This window comes from Dipodomys merriami, unplaced genomic scaffold (genome assembly GCF_024711535.1).
Source record: "Dipodomys merriami isolate MVZ:Mamm:240054 unplaced genomic scaffold, mDipMer1.0.p SCAF_35, whole genome shotgun sequence".
Lineage (NCBI taxonomy): Eukaryota > Metazoa > Chordata > Mammalia > Rodentia > Heteromyidae > Dipodomys > Dipodomys merriami.
This window is the reverse complement of record NW_027205048.1, coordinates 6,325,198-6,344,835: the sequence shown is the minus strand read 5'-3', so window position 1 is coordinate 6,344,835 and position 19,638 is coordinate 6,325,198. Positions and strand designations below refer to the sequence as shown.

The window sequence follows — 19,638 nt, the reverse complement described above, 5'->3', positions numbered from 1 at the left end:
ATCATAATTAAGCAATCTCTAAATTATTACAAACATTGCTCCAGTATGATAAGAAGCTTTTTGCTTTTATGTGCTTTTGTATTTCTGCAGGATGCATTTCTAGGAGACATGGAACCTTAAATAGGGCAGATATGTGAAAATATTTTATACTTTCTTGACAGTCTGGGCAACATGACATGAAATATACTTGAATTGCTCTTCTGGTTGCTGAAGGTCTTTTCTAATCTGAATCCAAATACAAGGTAAGGGTCAAGATACTTGTTTCATTTTTATTTAAGTTTTATTGTAAAGATGATCTACAGAGGGGTTACATAAGTAAGATGAGTACATTTCTTTTTGAACAGGGTTACCCCCTCCCTCACTTTCTCCCACTTTTTTGCTTCCCAGTCCCCTTCCCCCCCCCAAGTTGTAAAGTTCATTTCCAACATAGAAGACACTTGTTTCCTGAAGTTGTTTTTTGATTCCTTGCTCTGTTGCTAAACAGGTATGGAATTGGAGCCAAACAGAAGGCATGTAAAATGACAAGCTGGGAAATATGAACTTTCTGAAGCTACTTTTGCTCAAATATTACCAGACTTGACTTGTGCTTTCAGTTTCTGCCTTTGTTTTATTAAAAAACAAAACAAAAAACAAGCATCAGATTCTTTTGGCCTTCCAGAACCAATTTCTTATTGTACCAGTCAGTTAAGACTATCCATACTTTAGTGCTCTGCAGCATTCTTTTTAATTGGGAAGCCAACAGATCTTTGCCAGAGATGACCTCAAACTGTGTTTCAACGTCTAAACTAGTTACCATGTCTTTAAGAAAACGGTGCTGTTTGAATCCAAGAGGCTTCTGGGCCTGTCTAATGGCTTCTGAGGCGACGAGTCACAGAAGGTGCTTGCGAAGGCTTGTATGGTCTCACATCTTAGGGGCATCTGGTCTTCTGGAGTGAGTAGTTCCAAGGGGACATTCCCTAACAAAGAAGTCAGTGTGTGGACCATGACCTCATAGAACACACAATGTTATCAATTAGGTGAGAGATTTGCCCAATCTATGTCAGTGGGTGTTTGGGACAAAGTCTCAGATAATGGGGCCTTCTGTTGACACTGTGTACCTTAGCCATTATCTCATGTGGCTCTCTTCACATCCCCAGTGCCACAGCCAGAGAGGTAACAGTCGCTGCCTTGTTAAGACACAGGTGCAGCGATGGAGAGGTATGCTGGCTTGTCCCGGGTCAGAGCCATGTCAGGATGAGCGTCCACCCACCCATTCCCTGGCTCTGTCCTCCTGCTGCCCTGGCCCTGGCAGGCTACTCTCCCGTTCCTTGCAGCTGGACCTTCTTGGTGGCTGGAGTCCTCTTCGGTGCTCTGTCAAAGTCTTGCTTCTCTTGTAGCACAGATGGGGCTGCTTGGTATTTTAAAGGGCAGGCACAGGGTGTGGCATGGAATTTCGGTGAATTGGGAATCCGGCCGATGGTGAGTTTTATTTTCTAAAATATGAGAAAAGAAGTAACATAATGACTGAAGATGATTGGTTTTTCAATCTGCCCTCTTCAAAGCTTTCTTTTCCTTCCTTCCTTCCTTCCTTCCTTCCTTCCTTCCTTCCTTCCTTTATCTTTTTTTTTTAAAAAAAAAGAAAATCCTATGATAAACTACTATAGGCCAGAGGAAAATAGCAGGAATACTCAGGGAGTAGAAGGGATTTTTATTTCCTGTATCACCAGTCTGAGCCCCTAGGGAAGGTTCCAGAGAGCATCAGTGCTGGCACATAGGGGCCCAGAGGCACCAGAATTAAACGGGCTTCCTGAAACCAAGAAAGCCATGGGAGATAGCCAGTCAGGATCAGCCCTAGACAAAACTGAGAGGAAATCAAAGCTCAATGAGTTTCTCTGCCCTCTAGCATGTCTTTCCCCTCCAAACACCCTCACATTCTCTCCCCTCACTATCCCTTCCCATTCCTAGCCTAACTTCTCATCTCTCACAACTGTAGTGTAGCAGGAAGAACAGTGGTTTGGCTCAGGTACTTTAAAAACACGGAACAAGAGGTGAGCACGGTGGTACACACCTGTGACCCCCGATACTCGGAAGGTAGAGACAGGAGATTGCTGTTTGAGGCAAGCCTGGGCAAAAAGTGAATGAGATCAGCAGTCTCATTAATGTCTTTTTCCTTCCAGTATTTGAGTACCACAAGGACTGGATCTCTATTTTCACATAAAAGCAAAAGGCAGGAATGGTGTGGTAGGGAAATCATGTTGGTGGCACCCCACAGTCCTGTACAGAGTGCAGAAGGTGTTCTCCCATAGAAGCGGGAAGACAGAATGAGCCAGGAAAAATGAGGATGACCCTGCCCAAGGCCAAGTGAGTCTGTAGTCTGGACAGGCAGTTATATGACAAGCAGCCACACCCAGGTAAAGTTCCAATATCTGCTCTAGCGAAATCTCTTCTCTTGGCCTCTGAGCCAAAGCTGGATCTTTGGTTCAGGGTACTGGTGAAGAACTTTCCACAGGGTACGGAGAGTTATCTTTGACTACTTGGCCCCTGTGTGGCTTTTTGACAGAAGCAGTGGACTGGGTCTTTAAAAGTGACCTCTTCTCCACAACACAAACTCCTATTCTAGTCTTCAACACCTAAGTCAAATGCCTCTTCTAAGATACCCTTCTGACCAGATGCCTGGTGAAGTGGCTCAAGCGACAGAGCCCCAGTCAGGAGTGAGACATCCTTTGGTATCCCTTGCAAGTTTTGCTTCAGTCTTCCTCTATGTTCCCTGCTTGCGTCCACTCATCTTTGAGCTCCTAAGGCTTGAGTTGAGGTCCTTTTTTTGTAGCTGTAGAATATACCATAGTATCTAGCATAAATTGATATTCATTAATTAGTGAGTGAATGAGAGTGAATGAACATATTAATGAACAAGTGAATAAATGAACAAATAAGCAAGTGAATGAATGAATGAATGTGAGTGAATGAATGTGCCTTTGATCTGCCATTAGCTACTTATGTATCTCAGATGGTATCATTCATCCCTACTGGCTTACTTGTATAAATATTAGGAATAGTACAATTTGTCTAACCAGCAAGGTTATTATATAATGAGGAAGAGACAGGACATATTCTTAGATAGATAGATAGATAGATAGATAGATAGATAGATAGATAGATAGATATTTAATACATAATCATAAACTTAGAGCTGAAAACAAGAACTCAGTATAGTGATTTACACAAATTTCATGTCAAGGAACTATTTTTAAAGAACACTAACAAAATAGTCTAATATAATTTAACTTACCTGCTTTATAAAAGACAAATGATAAATGTAGACTGGCCCCTTAATCTTCACTCCTATCCCAGAGGGATATTTCAGGGACAGTTTGAAAATCAACCTTCTCATTTTAAGAAACTTAAACCCAGACAAGGAAGAGATTTTCCCAATGCCTCAGGGCTTGCTGGCACTAAAAGTATACCAGGAAGGATTGAACAATATGAAGACTGGAATAATAGGTGAGATAATTTAAAAATAGACTAGCCCAGCCAGGTGCTGGTGGCTCACACTTATAATCCTAGCTACTCAGGAGGCTGAGTTCTGAGGATCAAGGTTCAAAGCCAACCCAGGCAGGAAAGTCCCCCCTGAGACTCTTATCTCCAATCAACCACTCAAAAACCAGAAGTAGACTGGAGCTCAAAGTGGTAGAGCACTAGCCTTGAGCTGAAGAGCTCGGGGACAACACCCAGGCCCTGAGTTCAAGCCCTACAACTAACAAAAAAAAAAATAGGCTAGCCTGTCTGGCGCTGGTGGCTCATATCTGTAATCCTACTCAGGAGACAGAGCTCCAGAGGATCAAAGTTAAAAGCCAGCACAGGCAGAAAAGTCCATGAGACTCCATCTTCAAATTACCCAACGAAAAGCCAGGTGGCTCAAAGAATAGAGCATCAGCCACACAGGCCAGCCAAATGAGTGTGCAGTCTTAGGTTCAAACCCCAGTACTACCAAAAGTATGTAAACGTATAATATTACCCACATACTTTTTTTTAACAATGTGAATCCATGATGAAAGCAGGGAGATGTCAATATCAAAGATGACAAACTGCATTTGAAAAGGTGAGCCTATCCAATGTTGCACGGCCAATAGCACAAACACACTGAGCAACTGACACACACAGTCACATCATAAACACCCTGTGGCATATTATCTCATTTCTACCTCCAATACTGGTACTATGAGTGTCCCTACATTTTACAGAAGAGAAAATGGAGGTACAAACAGATTCAAAATGATGCATTACAATTCATTCATGAGCCACTGGCTCATCACAAGTTCCATGTGCAACATGGGACTGCATCTGGAGCCAGCAACTCAGAGCCCTTTCTCCTCACCGGTTGCTCTTTCCAAATACTACTTTATTTGGAAAGAAGAGTTTCATTGGTATCCCAAGTACTTTGCAGACTCCCTTGATGATGTTGATCTCAGGCTCTTTGGCATTGATGTATTCTGACCAAGGCTGATCAAAAAGACTCACCTCCCTCTGGATGGACCGTGTGAGAAACAAAGACACCTCCTCCATGTTCTGGGGTTTCAGGTCATTCACGGCCAAGACGTGATCTCCGTGGCAGAACAAGCATCCCAGATGTGGGGGGCCCTCCCACCGAGTCACACTGCAGCGGGAATACAGCATCCAACACTGGGGTGAGACTGAGTTCGTAGAGAAGGTAGGGCAAGGCCCTGCTGGGGTCTCCTCCCTCTGAGCCGAGCTGCCACACACCTTTTTCTGTTGAGAATATCTTTCCTTCTATTACCATTGTTGCCTAACTCTTCTTCCAAAACCTTACTCCAATGACACCAACCTTGCAAAGCCCTACGTAGCCCTCCATCTACTTCCTTGGCTTTAATCATCTTCCTTGCCCCAGGCCTCATACTGCATTCTGAGAATACCTTATCTATTTTAATTTAAAATAACATCAAACATGGCAAGCTCTTTCACCAGGGTATGGGACCCAGCAAAGGCCACATGGTTTGTTTCATTTTTTAATTTTTTACAACCCTACATTTCTAAGTACATAGAGATCACTCTGTTTTGTTGAAAATGTGAGGATAAGCTTACACACTGAATATTTAATGAACAAATGAATGATAGAGTTAATGAGCAAGCTCAGCCATAGAGAAGCAAACCTATATAATCTGCTCAACTCCTGAGGTTTAGATTATGGAAAATTTTGAGAAAATGGGAGATTATGGTCCCTGCCCACTTAGAACTTAGAAGATAACCAGTGTGTTGCATTTTGTTTACATTAAAAGACTTCTTAATAAAAATATAATGTTCTACCAAAATGAATTAGAATCTTTTTGATTAATTTTGTGTTTAAGATGAAGTCTTGCTAAGTAATCAGAGGTAGCCTGGAACTCACAGTGTAGTCCAGGTTGGCCTTGAACTTGCTAATTGTCCTGCCTCCAGCTCCTGAGTACTGGAATTACAAATAGGTATCATCATCCTTTACCACACTGTAAAAGAATGTAGAGTCAAGTTAATGGTGGTTGTGTTAAGGAGTCAGTGCCACTGGTCTTCTGTGTTGAAATCCCCAACAAGAAGTTTTGCACTTATGCCTAGAGATCTTAGGCTGTGAGGTGCCTTTTTCTTTTAGTCCCTTGATTCTTGGTGATTTCCTTCACTTCTTTTATTCATAAAATATCCATTATGCAGTGACTGGTAAAGGTGTCCTGGGGTATATGCGCTCTATTTCTCCTCTCTTTGAGAAATCAGAAATAAGTGGACTGTCTCCTGGACTTTGAGGCCTTTTTATACCCACCTCTGGCAAGAAATACTCTGCTTTTTGTCTCAAAGATCTTTTTCTGACAACATAATAGCCCAAGAACACAGTCAGTATTATTATATGTAGTGTTTTATAAATAACTGCCCAGGCACCTGTAATTCTAGCTACTCTGGAGGCTGAGATCTAAGGATTGCAATTCAGATAGCCCAGAGATGAGAAAAAATCATGTGAACTGCTTATTTCCAACTAACCAACAAAAAAGCTGTTAGTAAAGGTATGGCTTCTGTGGTACTACAAAAAAACCAAGCAAGAGTAAGAGGCCCTGAAATCAAGATCTGGCACATGTGCATGCGCGCGTGTGCGCACACACGCACACACACACAGAGAAATATAATTGTTCTGTTTCTCTCTTTCAGTATCATTGCTGGTCAGTATCAATCAAAACTCCTACCTACCATATCCGTCCTGCAGCTTCAACGAGAGCAAGGTAGTTTATGATATCAGGAGGTGAAAGGAACAAATGCACTGTCTCCACTTGGCTGTCATCCAGGATGTTACTGGAGGGAAAACATTTTGGACATCCTTTAATTGGAAACTACTGTCTTAGAAATAGGAAACCAAAAATCTACTCAGGAAGGGAAAGTTCAGAGACAGAGTGAGTTAGTGTATGATCTGACTTTTACAGTTTAAATGACTAAAAATGACTCATTCCTGTCCTTCCCCACCCCTAATGGGACAGGGCACAATTGGCAGATGAGGACCAAGGAAGCCACATCTGGATGACATGGATTATATATTCACCTACTTCACATCAGTGCATACTGCTCTGCTGAGAACAAAGTTATAGAAGAGGAAGAATCAAAATCACAACCATCCTATGAAAGCCCTAGCTATCACATAAACCTTACACATTCTCCTTCTCATTTATATTGATCTTCATGAGATTTTCCATATCCATACTGCTCAGTTCGGGGTAGAGGATCTTTGTTAATTCACTATCTTTACACCAGGGAGAATCTGGTCAGATTCTTGGCTAACCTAGAGATTTTTTAGGAATGTCCTTAAAATTTTAAATTCTAAGTAAAAATCGGAAGCCTGCTTTGCTCTCTTAGGTCCCACAAAAGTTTAGAAATGAGATATTTACTTGAGTAATATAGACAATTTCACAACAGTTAGCGAGGCAGACCCCCTTTTCTCATTTGTGGTCCGTGCTTCTGGATTGGACAGTGAGAGATACAAGTCACTTCCTGATTCTTGTTCTTCCAAGTGAAGCTCCCCATCCTGGGCCTCAGGCAAGGTCTGGGATTCCTCTTGGCCATCAGTAGACATATGGGGTGTTTCTTTGAAAAAGCTAGAGAAGTTAAAACAAATTCTATTTTTTTAGCTTGTCTATTTACAACTTTCCATTGTGTATGTCAGATTTAAGTCACTAACAGCCATGTGAAAGCAAACAAGGTCTTGAAGGATGTCCAGCAGCAGAATCATGGCCATAGCTAGGATCAAATCCAACAAGTTCTCTTTCTAAAAATGGTCATGAAATCAGAATAACCCTTCATAGGGTTTAAAGAACAGAGTGGGAGTGTGAGAGAAATAAAAGCAAAACAGAAAGCAGATCCTCTAGGCAGAAAATGCCCTGCGAATGTCACAAATGGTTTTCTGTATGTGGACAAACCATTGCCACTTTCTGATATTCTGAGATTACAGTTGAACATTCTTTATCCAAGAATCCAAAATCCAAAATCCTCCCAAATATGAATTTTGAGTGCTGACATAATACAAGTAGGAAATTTATAGGAGAACTTTATTCCATTTCAAAGCTACTAAAAATAATGTACAAAATTATCTTAAGGGTATATGTGTAAAGTATATAAGAAACATCAATGGATTCTATTTAGACTTGAGTTCCATCCCCAAGATATTTCATTGTGTTTATGCAAATATTCTAAAATGTGAAAAAAACATTCTGAAATCTGAAATAGCTCTGATCCCAGCATATCATATAAAGGACAGTCAACTTGTATAGAATAACATATTGAATGGAGTGATAATGTTTGCATCAATTTGCCAGCTATTAAAAATGAATTGACTCATGCCTATAATCCTAACTACTTAGGAGGCAGAGATCTGAGGATCAAGGTTTGAAGCCAGCCCTGGCAGTAAGTCAGGCCCAAAAAGACAAAGGATGCATGTTTCCCCTTATATGGAGAAGCTAGGTTTACCTTATCAATGTGTAAGTAAATACTTCGGGTGCTATGCAAGTGGATACAAATGTGTTAACTGAAGTGTGGTAGATTCAAGGAAGAGCCCAAATGGTGTAATGTCTTAGATAGGAAAACCTAAAGTTCTGCAAAATAAAATATCAGAAAGTGGTTACTTGAAAGGGGGAGGGTGGGTTCAAGGGGAACAAAGTAGACAAATGAAGAGGAGAAGATGGGGGCGGGGAGGGGGGGAGGAGGGGAGGGGGGCCGGGGTGGAGAATGCAGTCAAGAATCCAATGGATAGCCTCCAAAATTTAGAAGAGTATGAGGAGTGGGTAGGGGAAAGATGGGTGAGAATACTGAAAGAGGTAACATTGATCAAGATATATTGTTTTCATGTGAAGGGTAAACAAAGGAGGAGGCTGCAATGCTTGATAAGAAATGTACGCATTATCCTGCCCATGTAATTGTAACCCCTCTGTACAGTATGTTCACAAAAATAAATAAATAAATAAAATGAAAAAAAAAGGTATGTTGTTTTTATAAACTGCTTTGTAAATGGCAAGTCCTTTTTATAACTACTTAAAGGTAATTAAAAAAGAAAAATCTTCTTTTTTTTTTGCTGGTCATGGGGCCTGAACTCTGGGCCTGGGCGCTGTCCCTCAGCTCTTCAGCTCAAGGTTAGCGCTCTACCACTTGAGCCACAGCGCCACTTCCGGCTTTTTCTGTTTATGTGGTGCTGAGGAATCGAACCCAGGGCCTCATGCTTGCAAGGCATGCACTCTACCGCTACCGCTGAGCTACCTTCCCAGCCCGAAAAATCTTTTTTTAATTAAGTTTTTATTGTGAAAATACTAAAGGGGTTACATTTACAAGAGCAAGGTAATGAGTACATTTCTTATCCAGCATCGTTGCCTCCTAGTTTGTAGTACTCTTATCTCCAATCAATGTAAAAAGCCAGAAGTGGAAGTACAGCTCAAGTGATAAAGTACCAGCCTTGGGTGAAAAATCTAAGGAAGAGTACAAGGTTCTGAGTTCAAGTGCCAGGACTGGCGTGCATGTACACACACACACACACACACACACTCTCTCTCTCTCTCTCATGAATTGGCAGTAACTTTTTGAACAGTGGGTCACTTACTAGGATTTCATTGTCATGTAATAACATTCAGTTTTCTCGGAGACCTGGCCTGGACTTCTGGGTTCAATAGAGTTACCAGGACCATTGGAATCAATGTTGTCCAACTGAAGAGAATGAAACAGATGTAAGAGTGTAAGTATGTCAATTAGCCAGGTACCTTCTTACCCATAGCACTAATACATTGGGCACAAAGTAGTAAGTACATCTCCCATTGGATAGGCAGTGGCTTTCTTTTAGGGAAATGACCTTGCCCACATGAGAGGACACCAGCAAAGCTTCTGGCAAACTCCAAGTGCAACCCTCTTCAGAGTGTCTCACACTCTAGGTACAGATATTCCATTGGGCTACATTGGAATTTTCCTTTCTGTTTAACCACAGGGAACTTAACACCATAAATTCTTATTTGGTTCAACTACAGAATCATAGAAGCTGGATGGGTCAAAAACTAGACACAATGTGGAGCTGGGTTCAGGCTCAAATGACTTCAAGATTGGTGAGGGACCTAGAAACATCTGCCCTTGTAGGCATTGAACCGGCCTCTACCCTTGCACATGTGCAACCTCAGTCCCCCACAGCTAAGAGCTATTGATAGCCAAGGTTGTTTCAGAATCCCTAAGGCTCTCCACTTTTAGTCCCACATTCATGCTGTTTTCTTCATTCAGAGTATCCCCTTTCTCTTCTATACATGAACTCTTCAGTTTTGCCTGGAGTCCCCCAGCTTCTCTTGATCACCTCAACCACTGCCCAGGACTGAGTTTCTAATGCATAGGTTTTTGTTTATTTGTCAATTGTGGGACTTTAACTTAGGGCCCAGCTGGGCACTATCCCTGAGCATTTTTGCTCAAGGATAGTGTTCTACCACTTTGAGCCACAGCTCTACTTCTGATTTTCTAATAGTTAATTGGAGATAAGAGTTTTGTGGACTTTACTGCCCAGGCTGGCTTTGAACTGCAGTCCTCAGATCTTAGCTTCTGGAGTAGCTAGGATTACAGGCATGATCCACCAGCATCCAGGTTATTATAGTTTCATCTGCATCCTCCACAGTGTCTCGCAATGGCTAGTTTGTAACTAATGCTCACTCCAACCTGATCAGTTGGTAGTCCCAGAGAACCCTAATCTGAAATTATTTTGGGTAAAAGAAAGGGTTTTCAAATGAGCCTAGGAAATTCTGTGTGTTGTATACCACTTGGCTATCTATAAATGTGTCACTGCACATTAAAGTCCGTGAGAATCATGTTGTCAATATGCTTGTTTAACTCATAATTTAACACTTCCATAACTGACTTGACCCCAGAGTACTTCTTTAAGTGAACACGTGAGCATATAGTAGAAACTCCTAGTTCGGGAGATGGTACAGCCCCTCCCTAAATGTTGTCCTCCTGTCTCCACTTCCATTCCACATTCTGTATTTGTGTTTACTAGCTACAGCCACTTGGTTAATAAGCCTGCAAGATAATTTGGATTTTGCCACTTCCTAGTTCAGGGGTCACCACTGTCCCTAGTCTGCTCACAGAATGAGGCCAACTTTGTATTTAAGACCCATTGTGATCTGGTTCTATTTTGTTTTATTCCCTTCTGCACCATGCATACTCTCTGAATTGTAGCTTAACTGGACAATTCACTAGCACATATTAAAGGCCATTTACTCTCCAAAGTCTTTCCAGCCTGATTCCAGTGGAGAAAGTCCTTTATTTCAGAAGCTTCCAGGGCATTTTGTCTCTTTGTATAGGGTTATGGTAAGACTGCAGGCTCTGAGGTCAGGCTCATTACTAGCCACCTTGCCTAGGCTTATATAGTGCCTAGCAGTTGTAAAGACCTCCTCTGGGTCAATAGGCTGATGGATCCACCACACCATTTATCACTCGAGGACCTTTGCTCTTTAAAAAAGTCCAGAATGTGAAAACTTTTCAAGTCAGCCAGTCAAGACCAACTGTTGCCCATCAAGTAAGATCAAATAAATGCCTTTTCCATTCTTCTATCTGGGAATTTGCTCTCAGAGATCCCAAGCCTGGTATGCCCCAGGGCACCGTATTAATCTCTCTTCAGAGTGGAGCCCTTTCTGTCATAGGTTGGTTTCTAGTCAAATATCAGCACCATGAGCCTGTCATCTATCTATATCAGATATACCTTTGTGCCCTGACCCAGGCTTATGGTATTACAGACTGTGTGCAAGGCCCAGCAGACTTCTGTGGGAGAAACAAATGATTAATGAACGAGAGGGATAACCTCTGAAAGAATGCTCCGTGGACTAAGATAATAACTTTCCTCCTCTGCATCTTGCGTGGTCTCTGACAAGAAATCATGAGGAAGATGAGCTTGCTTGAATCCTGGAGAACATTTTTCCATTAAATACTGAATAAAAGAGAGAGAAGAAACAAATCATTTTCTTTTCCCCCCAAAGGGACAGACAGAGTGAACTGTATGCCTTAAATATATATTATGGAGAGAATAAAAAGCTATAATAGATTAGTGATTGACAAGAGCAGAAGATCTCCCAAGGTTCCATTCAGAAGCCCACGCAATTTGAACCTGTCTCTTGAGTGTGGGTCATCTCTGATGAAATGGGCACAGTATTCAGACTCTCTCCGTCCTGCCCCCCGCCCCTTCTACGCTTTGGAGCTGTAAGTCAGAAAGTGTGGTTTTTGCATGTGGGTGGCATTCTAAGTCACTAAGCGGTGCCAGTTTCTCCACCCCATCTTTTTTCAGTTGTCACCCAGTGCCATCTGAAAAAGTAATTAGCCCAGCACAGTACCTTTCCTCTTCCTGTTCAGGATTCTGCTTTTGTGTTTTGCTCATACTCCTACTGTTTCCATAGCAGTGCAATTAGGTACTGTTGCTCATGAGAAAGTATGAATTATAGGCTTCAAGGTGATATAGGTGCAACCAATTAATTATTGTCTTCCCTCCCCCAGTAGACACAAAATACTCTACTAATGCACCTGCTTTGTATGCAGAAGAATTGTTATAAGTACAATTTAATTCTCTCAAGAACAATACCTTACGGCAAGAGGGATTTTGAAAAGACCTTGAATACTTTCTCAGAAGTCCTTGAAGCATGAATTTAACATAAAATAGAAATATAGATGATCCTCAATTTATGATGGCTCAACTTAAGATTCTATCGACTCTATGAGGATATAAAAGTAATATGCACTCAGTAGAAATTATATGTTAAATTTGTAATTTTGATTTTTTCCTGGGCTTGCAATATGCATTGCACTATGGTACTAGACAGCAAATGGGAGCCTCTGTTCCCAGTTAGTCCTGAAATTATAATGGGAAGCAATGGACTCTCCAGATTGCACTGTGTTGCTAAGCTGTGATGTTCAATAGGAAGAGGTATAGTTAATACATTTTCACCTTATAAAAATTTCAATTTAGGATGCATCAGTCAAGATGCAGTACTATTCCTAAGTCTGGGATCATTTGTAGTTAATTTTTTCTTTTTTTCTTTATTTTTATTTTTTTATTGTGAGAATACCGTACAGAGGAGTTACAATTACATGGGCAAGATAACGAGAACATTTCTTATCAAGCATTGTTGTCTCCTCTTTGTTTCTCCTTCCCATCCCTTCCCATACTCCCCCTACCTCTCCCCACCCTCCCCACCCGGTCCTCCCCCCCTTCCCCACCAAAGTTGTAAAGTTCGCTTTTCAACATAATGACTTGTACATCTCATTGTTGCAATGGGGCCACTGTATCCCTAGTTAAACGATTTGGTTTTGCCCTTCCCCTCCACAAATTATACCAATATCAAATACAGTGACTTGGAAAAAAATATATTAAGTGAAGTAAGCCAGGCCCAAAGAAACATAGGTCCCATGGTTTCCCTTATTTGCAATAACTAGTATATGTCTGAGTCAAGCAGAAAAGGTCAGATAAGTTGATATTAGGGGAATGAACCCCAAGATAAGTATTCAAATTTTTTTCTTTCATGCAATTTTTTCTAACCTATTTATAAGATGATATCTATGTTGCTTTGTATGTCCCTCCCCCACGGTATAACCCCTGCTTTCACTGTAGGTAATTTTTTCTATGTCTAAGCCCATTGCTATTGTTCTGATTTTCCTTCTTTCACTCACTTGCTCACTCTTTGCCATGTTATGAGGCAGCAGGCAGGCCCCTCAAAAGATAAAATCCCCTCAGTCTTGAACATCCCAACCTCTAGCACTGTGAGAAATAAATCTGCTTTATTTAGAAACTAACTAGTCTGTGGTTCTCTATTACAGCAGCTGAAAACACACAAAGGCACTCATGGAGCCAGATGGAGCTGAGTTGGGTCTAGGGAAGAGTCCTTGCTGAACAACAACTACAAAACCCAGCAAGGCACGAGATACCCTTCACGTGAGCTAGTTGAAAACTCACTAAATCAAAACACATGGTATAAAAAAGGCACAAGCAACACTCACATTATCACTGGCAGAGAAAGGAAGCTCTGAGTGAAAAAGAAGAGGTATTTGCTGGAAAGGGTTAATCTTCCCAGCCTTCTTCCATACCACCAACTCTACTCTAAATGGATAACTGAGATGAAGTGTTTGGCCTAGTGAATCTGATATGCTATAAAAAGCTTTTAAAAGAGTTGGAGAACTACCAACTGGATAAAAGAGGTGGCCATGCCTCATTAGATGTAAACACAGAGAGGGGAAAGTCAATAACTATGTCTCTAAGGGAGGAAAAATATGTGTGCGAGAAAGCAAAACCACTCAGCCTGCGTATTGATACTACCCAAAGCTGGAACCATCACGAATCCCAGAGAGCTGAGCGGTCAGTGACAAGTCACGCGCACAGGGCAGGTATATGATATTGTCTTCCAATGGGTTTCTTTAGATCAGACGGTGAAGTGTGCTACAGCTATATGAAGAAGCAAGGTTGATTGAGGAGAGAAAAGGAAGCTAGTAAGGAACATCTTGTGCCTGAGCACAGACAGGATAATCAGAAATCAAGCCGAGTTTAGGGAATCTTTCTGTGGATGAAATCTATGTCCTGTGTGCGAAAGGAAGGAAAAGCGTGGCTTAGCTGAGAGGCCCTCAAGCCTGTCTAGAGCATTCAAACTGAATTAAGATCTTTTTAAATAGTGGTGCAATGGTAAAATATCTATGTGGTATGGAAACATGCATAAATGTTAGGGTTACTGCTTTAGGCTTTGAGAAAGGTGGGCAAGGTCCAAGCCAATTGCTAACTGGTAGAACTCCCAGGTAAAGTGTCCCAAGAGAGAAGGAAGTGACTCCAGTTACCACGTCTGGAAGGCTGGTCCTTGGTGCAGGAAGGCCCACAGACTCCGATGTGCTGAAAAAACCAAAGAGAGGGCTGGGATCCGAAATAGGCCTTTTTTCACCCATTGAATGCTTCTCCTAGGCAGGAAAAAGGAATGGTGGGATCAGGGTACAATTGGTCTCCTGTCTAGAATGAAACAACAGCCACCCCCCTGGGCTTCCTGCCTCCAAGATCTTCTCATAGGTTCTCACAGCTGGTCTTCCAGGGAGCCAATGTCATCTCACTAAGATGAGCACGGATCTTGTGAGTAGGTCTCCCTCTTGTTCTCAGAGCCCTGAGGATGCACAGCCTAGCCTTGAGAGCACCTCGTATTTCCCCACAGCCCATCTTCCTTGTGTTTGTCTCTGCAGGGGCCTTGTCTGATCTCATCATTGAGTCTATTTGTAAATAGACCTTACTGTCTCTAGATTTTATTGGCTTTGTTTTTGTTTTTGTTGTTGTTTGTTTTTGGCCTGAGACACGACTTGAACTCATTATCTGATGCTTTCGCTTATTGACTGGTACCTACCACCTGAGCCATGCGTCCAACCTCTTTTTTTCCCCTTAAATTTCATGCTAGTACTTGAACTCAGTACTTTCACTCTCTTGGCTGGCTTTTTTGCTCAAGGATGGAGCTCTACCATTTAAGCCACACCTCTACTTTCAGCTTTTCACTAGTTAATTGGAGGTGAGAGTTTGCCAGATTTGTCTGCTTGGGCTGGCTTAGAATTGTGATATTCAGATCCTCAGCCTTCCGAGTAGCTAGAATTATAGGAATGAGCCACGAGTGCTAGGGTGGCTTTTGCTTTTTGCTATGAGCATGGAACATAGAAAACATAGAGTCCATTTTTTTTAAAGGTTTACTGGAAGAAAGAACTGGGTAAACTAACAAAGCTCATTATGAAGAAAATTAAAACCTCAGAGCTTATTAGGCCTGAAACAAAAGAGACATCATATTAAAATGAAACACATCTTTATAGAAACCACCATAGGCTTAGTCATTCGAAAGGAAGCTTATTAAGCTCTTTGAATAATAATGATGGGAAAATACTATCATTCTGACTACTATTAAAAATTCCACTGCTAACTTTCACTCCCCTATCACAATAACGAGAATCTGAAACGCTTGTATTTTAGTTCTCTCACAAAGCACAAAACTACTTTGTTCCCTTTTGTTAATCATAAAAGGTAACAAGGGTGAACGTTTTCATACTTACTTCTTCCCTGTATTAATGCCAGTTACTAAGAAGAAAGAAAATAAAAGCTAATATTGTTCCCATGCAAAGGGGTTGTGTTCAGGCATTATTTAATAGCATTAGTAACACAGAGTCACCTCCATGTTTTGATGAACAACGTCCCAGCAAAAGGATGACATGAAGGAGACCCAATCTTTGATCTTCTCCCTGTTGATAGGAAGAAACTCTCAGCTGGCATGTGGCAACAATAGCAGCTGCACTCATTTTGAATCAGAGAAGGATGCTTTTAGAACAGTTAGAACAGATTGTGGAAGCAGCTACCAGGGAAGGAGGTTGTTTTGCTGTTGTTTTGTATTGTTGGTTTTTTTTTCCAAGCAGCTTAAATGGCCTACTGGCTTCTCACCACCTCCACATTCACAATCTAAAATTAACCTTTATGCAACCCTGCAGAGGAAAGCTCAGAGAAATGGGAAGCGAACTGGAAAATAATAGGAATAATCAAAAGGTTTGTGGGGTGGGCTTTAACAACTAGTTTGTATTGTATTCTTAAGTTCCTAACCTGTCTATACCATTTTTGTGTAAGTCTCTAGGGTCACCTCCCCACAGAGAATGCATATGTTTATGAAGAAGGCTTGAATGAATTTATAAATTCTGTCTTTTTATAAATGACCAATGAGCTCATGAAAAAATACATTTATCCAGCAGAGAAATGCAAACCAAAACAACATTGCGTTTAGTCACTTTTGTGCACTATTGTAGGCAGGTGTGCACACCCAGGTTTTATCTCAGTACTCATCACAATAGACTCGTCACAGAATCAGCCTGTGTGCCAGGCAACAGATGAATGGATGAAGAGAATGAGGTATATGTACACAATGGGGTTTTATTTGTCCACAAAGGAGAATGAAAGTCATTTGCAGGAAAATGAAACTAGAGGTCATCATGCGACACACAATATGCGAGGCTTAGAAGAACCACTGTTGCTATATATTTTTTCTTATAAGTGGGATCTGGATTTGTAAAAACAGGAAGACAAGAAAATAGAAAGAGGACTCTCCGGGAAAAGAAAGGGGATGGGCAGGAGGACAGGGGCAAGGCAAATTAACAGGGGGATGAAGATAATCAAAGTCTGTTATATACATGCATGAAATAATGTAATGAAACCCATTTTGCATAATTGAAATCCACTAGTAAAAATAAATAATGGAAGAGGAAAAATCCCATCATCTTTTCAGTTGACTTGTATGACAATTCACAGAAAGCTTTGGGTTTGGGGGTCAATTTGAAACAGATCAGGTACTTCATACTTTGGCTTTAGTATCAGTTGCCTCTTCTGTCCAGCTTCTCTCTGCCTGGTAGCCTACCTCACAGATAAGTAAGGGCTGAGAATCCACTGGGCACTTTGGCTAGCTATAGGAGCCCCACTTAAAACTGAAGACTCTTGGCTGGGTGCTGGTAGCTCCCACCTGTAATCCTAGCTACTGAGGATTGTGGTTTGAAGCCAGCCTAGGCAGAAAAGTCCCTGTGAGACTCTTTTCTCTAATTAATCGCTCAAAAACTGGAAGTGGTGCTGTAGCTCAAGTGGTAGAGCGCTAGCCTTGAGCACGAACAGGCTCAGGGACGGCACCCAAGCCCCAGAGTTCAAACCACAGAACCAACAAAAACAAAGAACTGAGACTCTCAGAGGTGAATATGGTTCTTCCATGATATGTATAGCTTGTTGAAGGGTTTACATATTGAGTTTGGTTTTTGCAGCATGTTCCTGGGGTGCTAGAGACTATTGTGGGTTGAATTGTGTCATTCTCCCACTACCAGAATATACATGATCCAGTCCCAGTTCCCAGTCCTCAGAACATGACTTTATTTGGAAAGAAGGTTCCTGAAGATATAATTGGTTAAGATGAGGTTCTACTGGAGTAGAGTTGGATCCTAGTCCAATATAACTGGTGTTCTTATAAAAAAGGGGGAATTTGGATGCAGATAGGGACGCAGGAGAACACCATGTGACAGCTAGAGTTGTGCTGTCACATGGAAAGGTCAATCAGCAGTTAGGAGGGAGCCCTGGGGCACCCTAGTGCTTCAGGGGGCAGCATAGCCTTGTCAACATCTGGATTCCTTAGCCCTGGGATTCTCTTTCTGTGTTTCTGTTCTGCTTCTCCAGGTCCACTACTCTACAAGGTCTTCTTTCCGGGGTTGCTTTTGTTTTGCACATGGCTAGTCCACCTACCTGTCTTGGCTGATGAGGAAGTAGTCCCTGCTGGAGGTTCTTATGGACATCACCTCCTCAGGGTGGCATTTAAACATCTTCTGCACAGATTGCATCCTTTCCTGGCTGTTTATTCCAACTTCTACACTGGAACTTCTGTGAGATACAGAGACAAAGTGTTAAACGGCTGTATGTACCAGATTAGGAAGAAAACTGACTCATGCTTTATAATAGGATTCAAATGGAACGAAGCTTAAGATCTACTTGAGCCATGTTTTGAAGACTGTCCAATAATTTGAGTTATGCTGCTGCTGATTATTAATTGAATTATCTCCACTTTAGAAGATAAATTGGGTTTTAACTATGACTCATCCTTAATTGAAAATCCTTGCTTCTACCTGAATACTTAATCCAAAAGGTCCTGTTTGAGTTATATTCTTAACTCCAGAAACAACCTTTTCCAAATTTTTTGTACATAATTTTCTAAAGGGAATATATTTTTTAAAAAGCTCATCTAAATATTTCTTAAATTCTACCTTGGCATTATAAAATTGTAATTTCATCTTCTCCATTCTATCCATAAATTAAATGAACCAAAGTCTTAAATGAATGCTTACTAAAGATTTATCAGCTATAATGTACAATAGAGGATAAATATTTTACTATTCTTTGCCCAAAGTATTCATTATTTTAGTTGCCTTATGGATACAACAGTGATAAGTTTGAAGCCCTGGATTCCTACAGTCAAGGTAAAGTTAAATTTTCATGCAATGTGTTAGCATTGGACTTTAATTATATTCTCTGATAGAAACGTTTTCTTGCTTACATACACACCGATCGATTTGGATGGACCCTCGGTGCTGATGGTCTTTGTAATAAGAAAGGCTCAGGCCCTTTTCCCCACTCTTTGACAGGATAAAGAAACGCTTTTTCCAAGAGTTCTGAAAAATGGAAAGATTTTGCATGTCAGTTAGATCTCTGAGGAAGAGAAAGAAAAAAAATTTTTTAATGCTCCTAAGAGCTGGTGGGAGGCTTGTGAAACTGTAGTGAATACTTACTGCCGAGAAGAAAAGCTGAGGAGGTGGTGACTTAATAAAGTAATCTTGTTTATAGACTTCATTTTCATAATAAAATGTAAATGGTTTGCCTAATAAAAGAAAGTGGATAAGATTCAGTGTGTTCCCTTGTAAATTTAAGAAAAGAACTGCTTCAACTGGAAAACATAATTTATCTCTGTTAAAGTCTTCAGATGTGTTAGTTATTCAGCAGAATATCTACAATGGTCCTCCGAGAACATAGGTCTAAAGTGAGGGACCACAGCTGGGCCTTTACTTCAGCTGATGTGGTAAAATACCTTCACTTACCTACCCGACTCTGCTCTCTGTGGCACGTGTTCCTGATTCACGAGATATGAGCAAAGGTTTGTTTCCACTGCCATTGCATTGTCCTTCAGCTCAGCAGATAAAAGCAAACCCAACCTAATGTTAAAAATAAGATGAGAGCTGGATGCTGATGGCTCATGTCCATATCCTAGCTACTCAGAATGCTGAGAGCTAAGGATTGTAGTTTGAAGCCAGCCTGGGCAGAAAAGTCCATGAAATCCTTATCCCCAGGTAACCAGAAAAACAAACAAACAAACAAAAAACCCTTACTCACATGCGAATGCATGTGTGTTAGTAGTACTGGGGCTGACACTCTACCACTTGAGCCACACCCTGGCAATAAGTCAGAGATTACCAGAAAAGGCAGAAAAGCATGACATCTAAAAAGGAGAAGATCAATCAATCAAAACAGACCTAGAATAAACACAGATGCTAGAACTGGCAGGGAAGGTTGTTGAGACTGTTACTGTCAACTATAGTTTCAATAAACTAGATAAAAACATGGTAAAAGGAAAG

At 41.1% G+C, this 19,638-nt stretch overlaps 1 protein-coding gene across 1 annotated transcript; it reads right to left on the bottom strand.

The window, feature by feature from the left end:
• Positions 1-565: 565 nt before the first annotated feature.
• On the bottom strand, positions 566-19,112 carry Plekhs1 (pleckstrin homology domain containing S1). Its single transcript, XM_069987888.1, has 12 exons — positions 19,109-19,112; positions 18,799-18,887; positions 18,575-18,681; positions 17,762-17,896; positions 15,672-15,741; positions 14,320-14,436; positions 11,312-11,437; positions 9,086-9,189; positions 6,933-7,097; positions 6,202-6,303; positions 4,498-4,633; positions 566-1,472 (listed from the first exon to the last, which is right to left on the bottom strand). Exons 4-12 carry the CDS (start codon positions 17,854-17,856, stop codon positions 1,293-1,295), a joined length of 1,095 nt encoding a protein of 364 aa, XP_069843989.1. The 5' UTR covers positions 17,857-17,896; positions 18,575-18,681; positions 18,799-18,887; positions 19,109-19,112; the 3' UTR covers positions 566-1,292.
• Between the last annotated feature and the right edge of the window lie 526 nt (positions 19,113-19,638).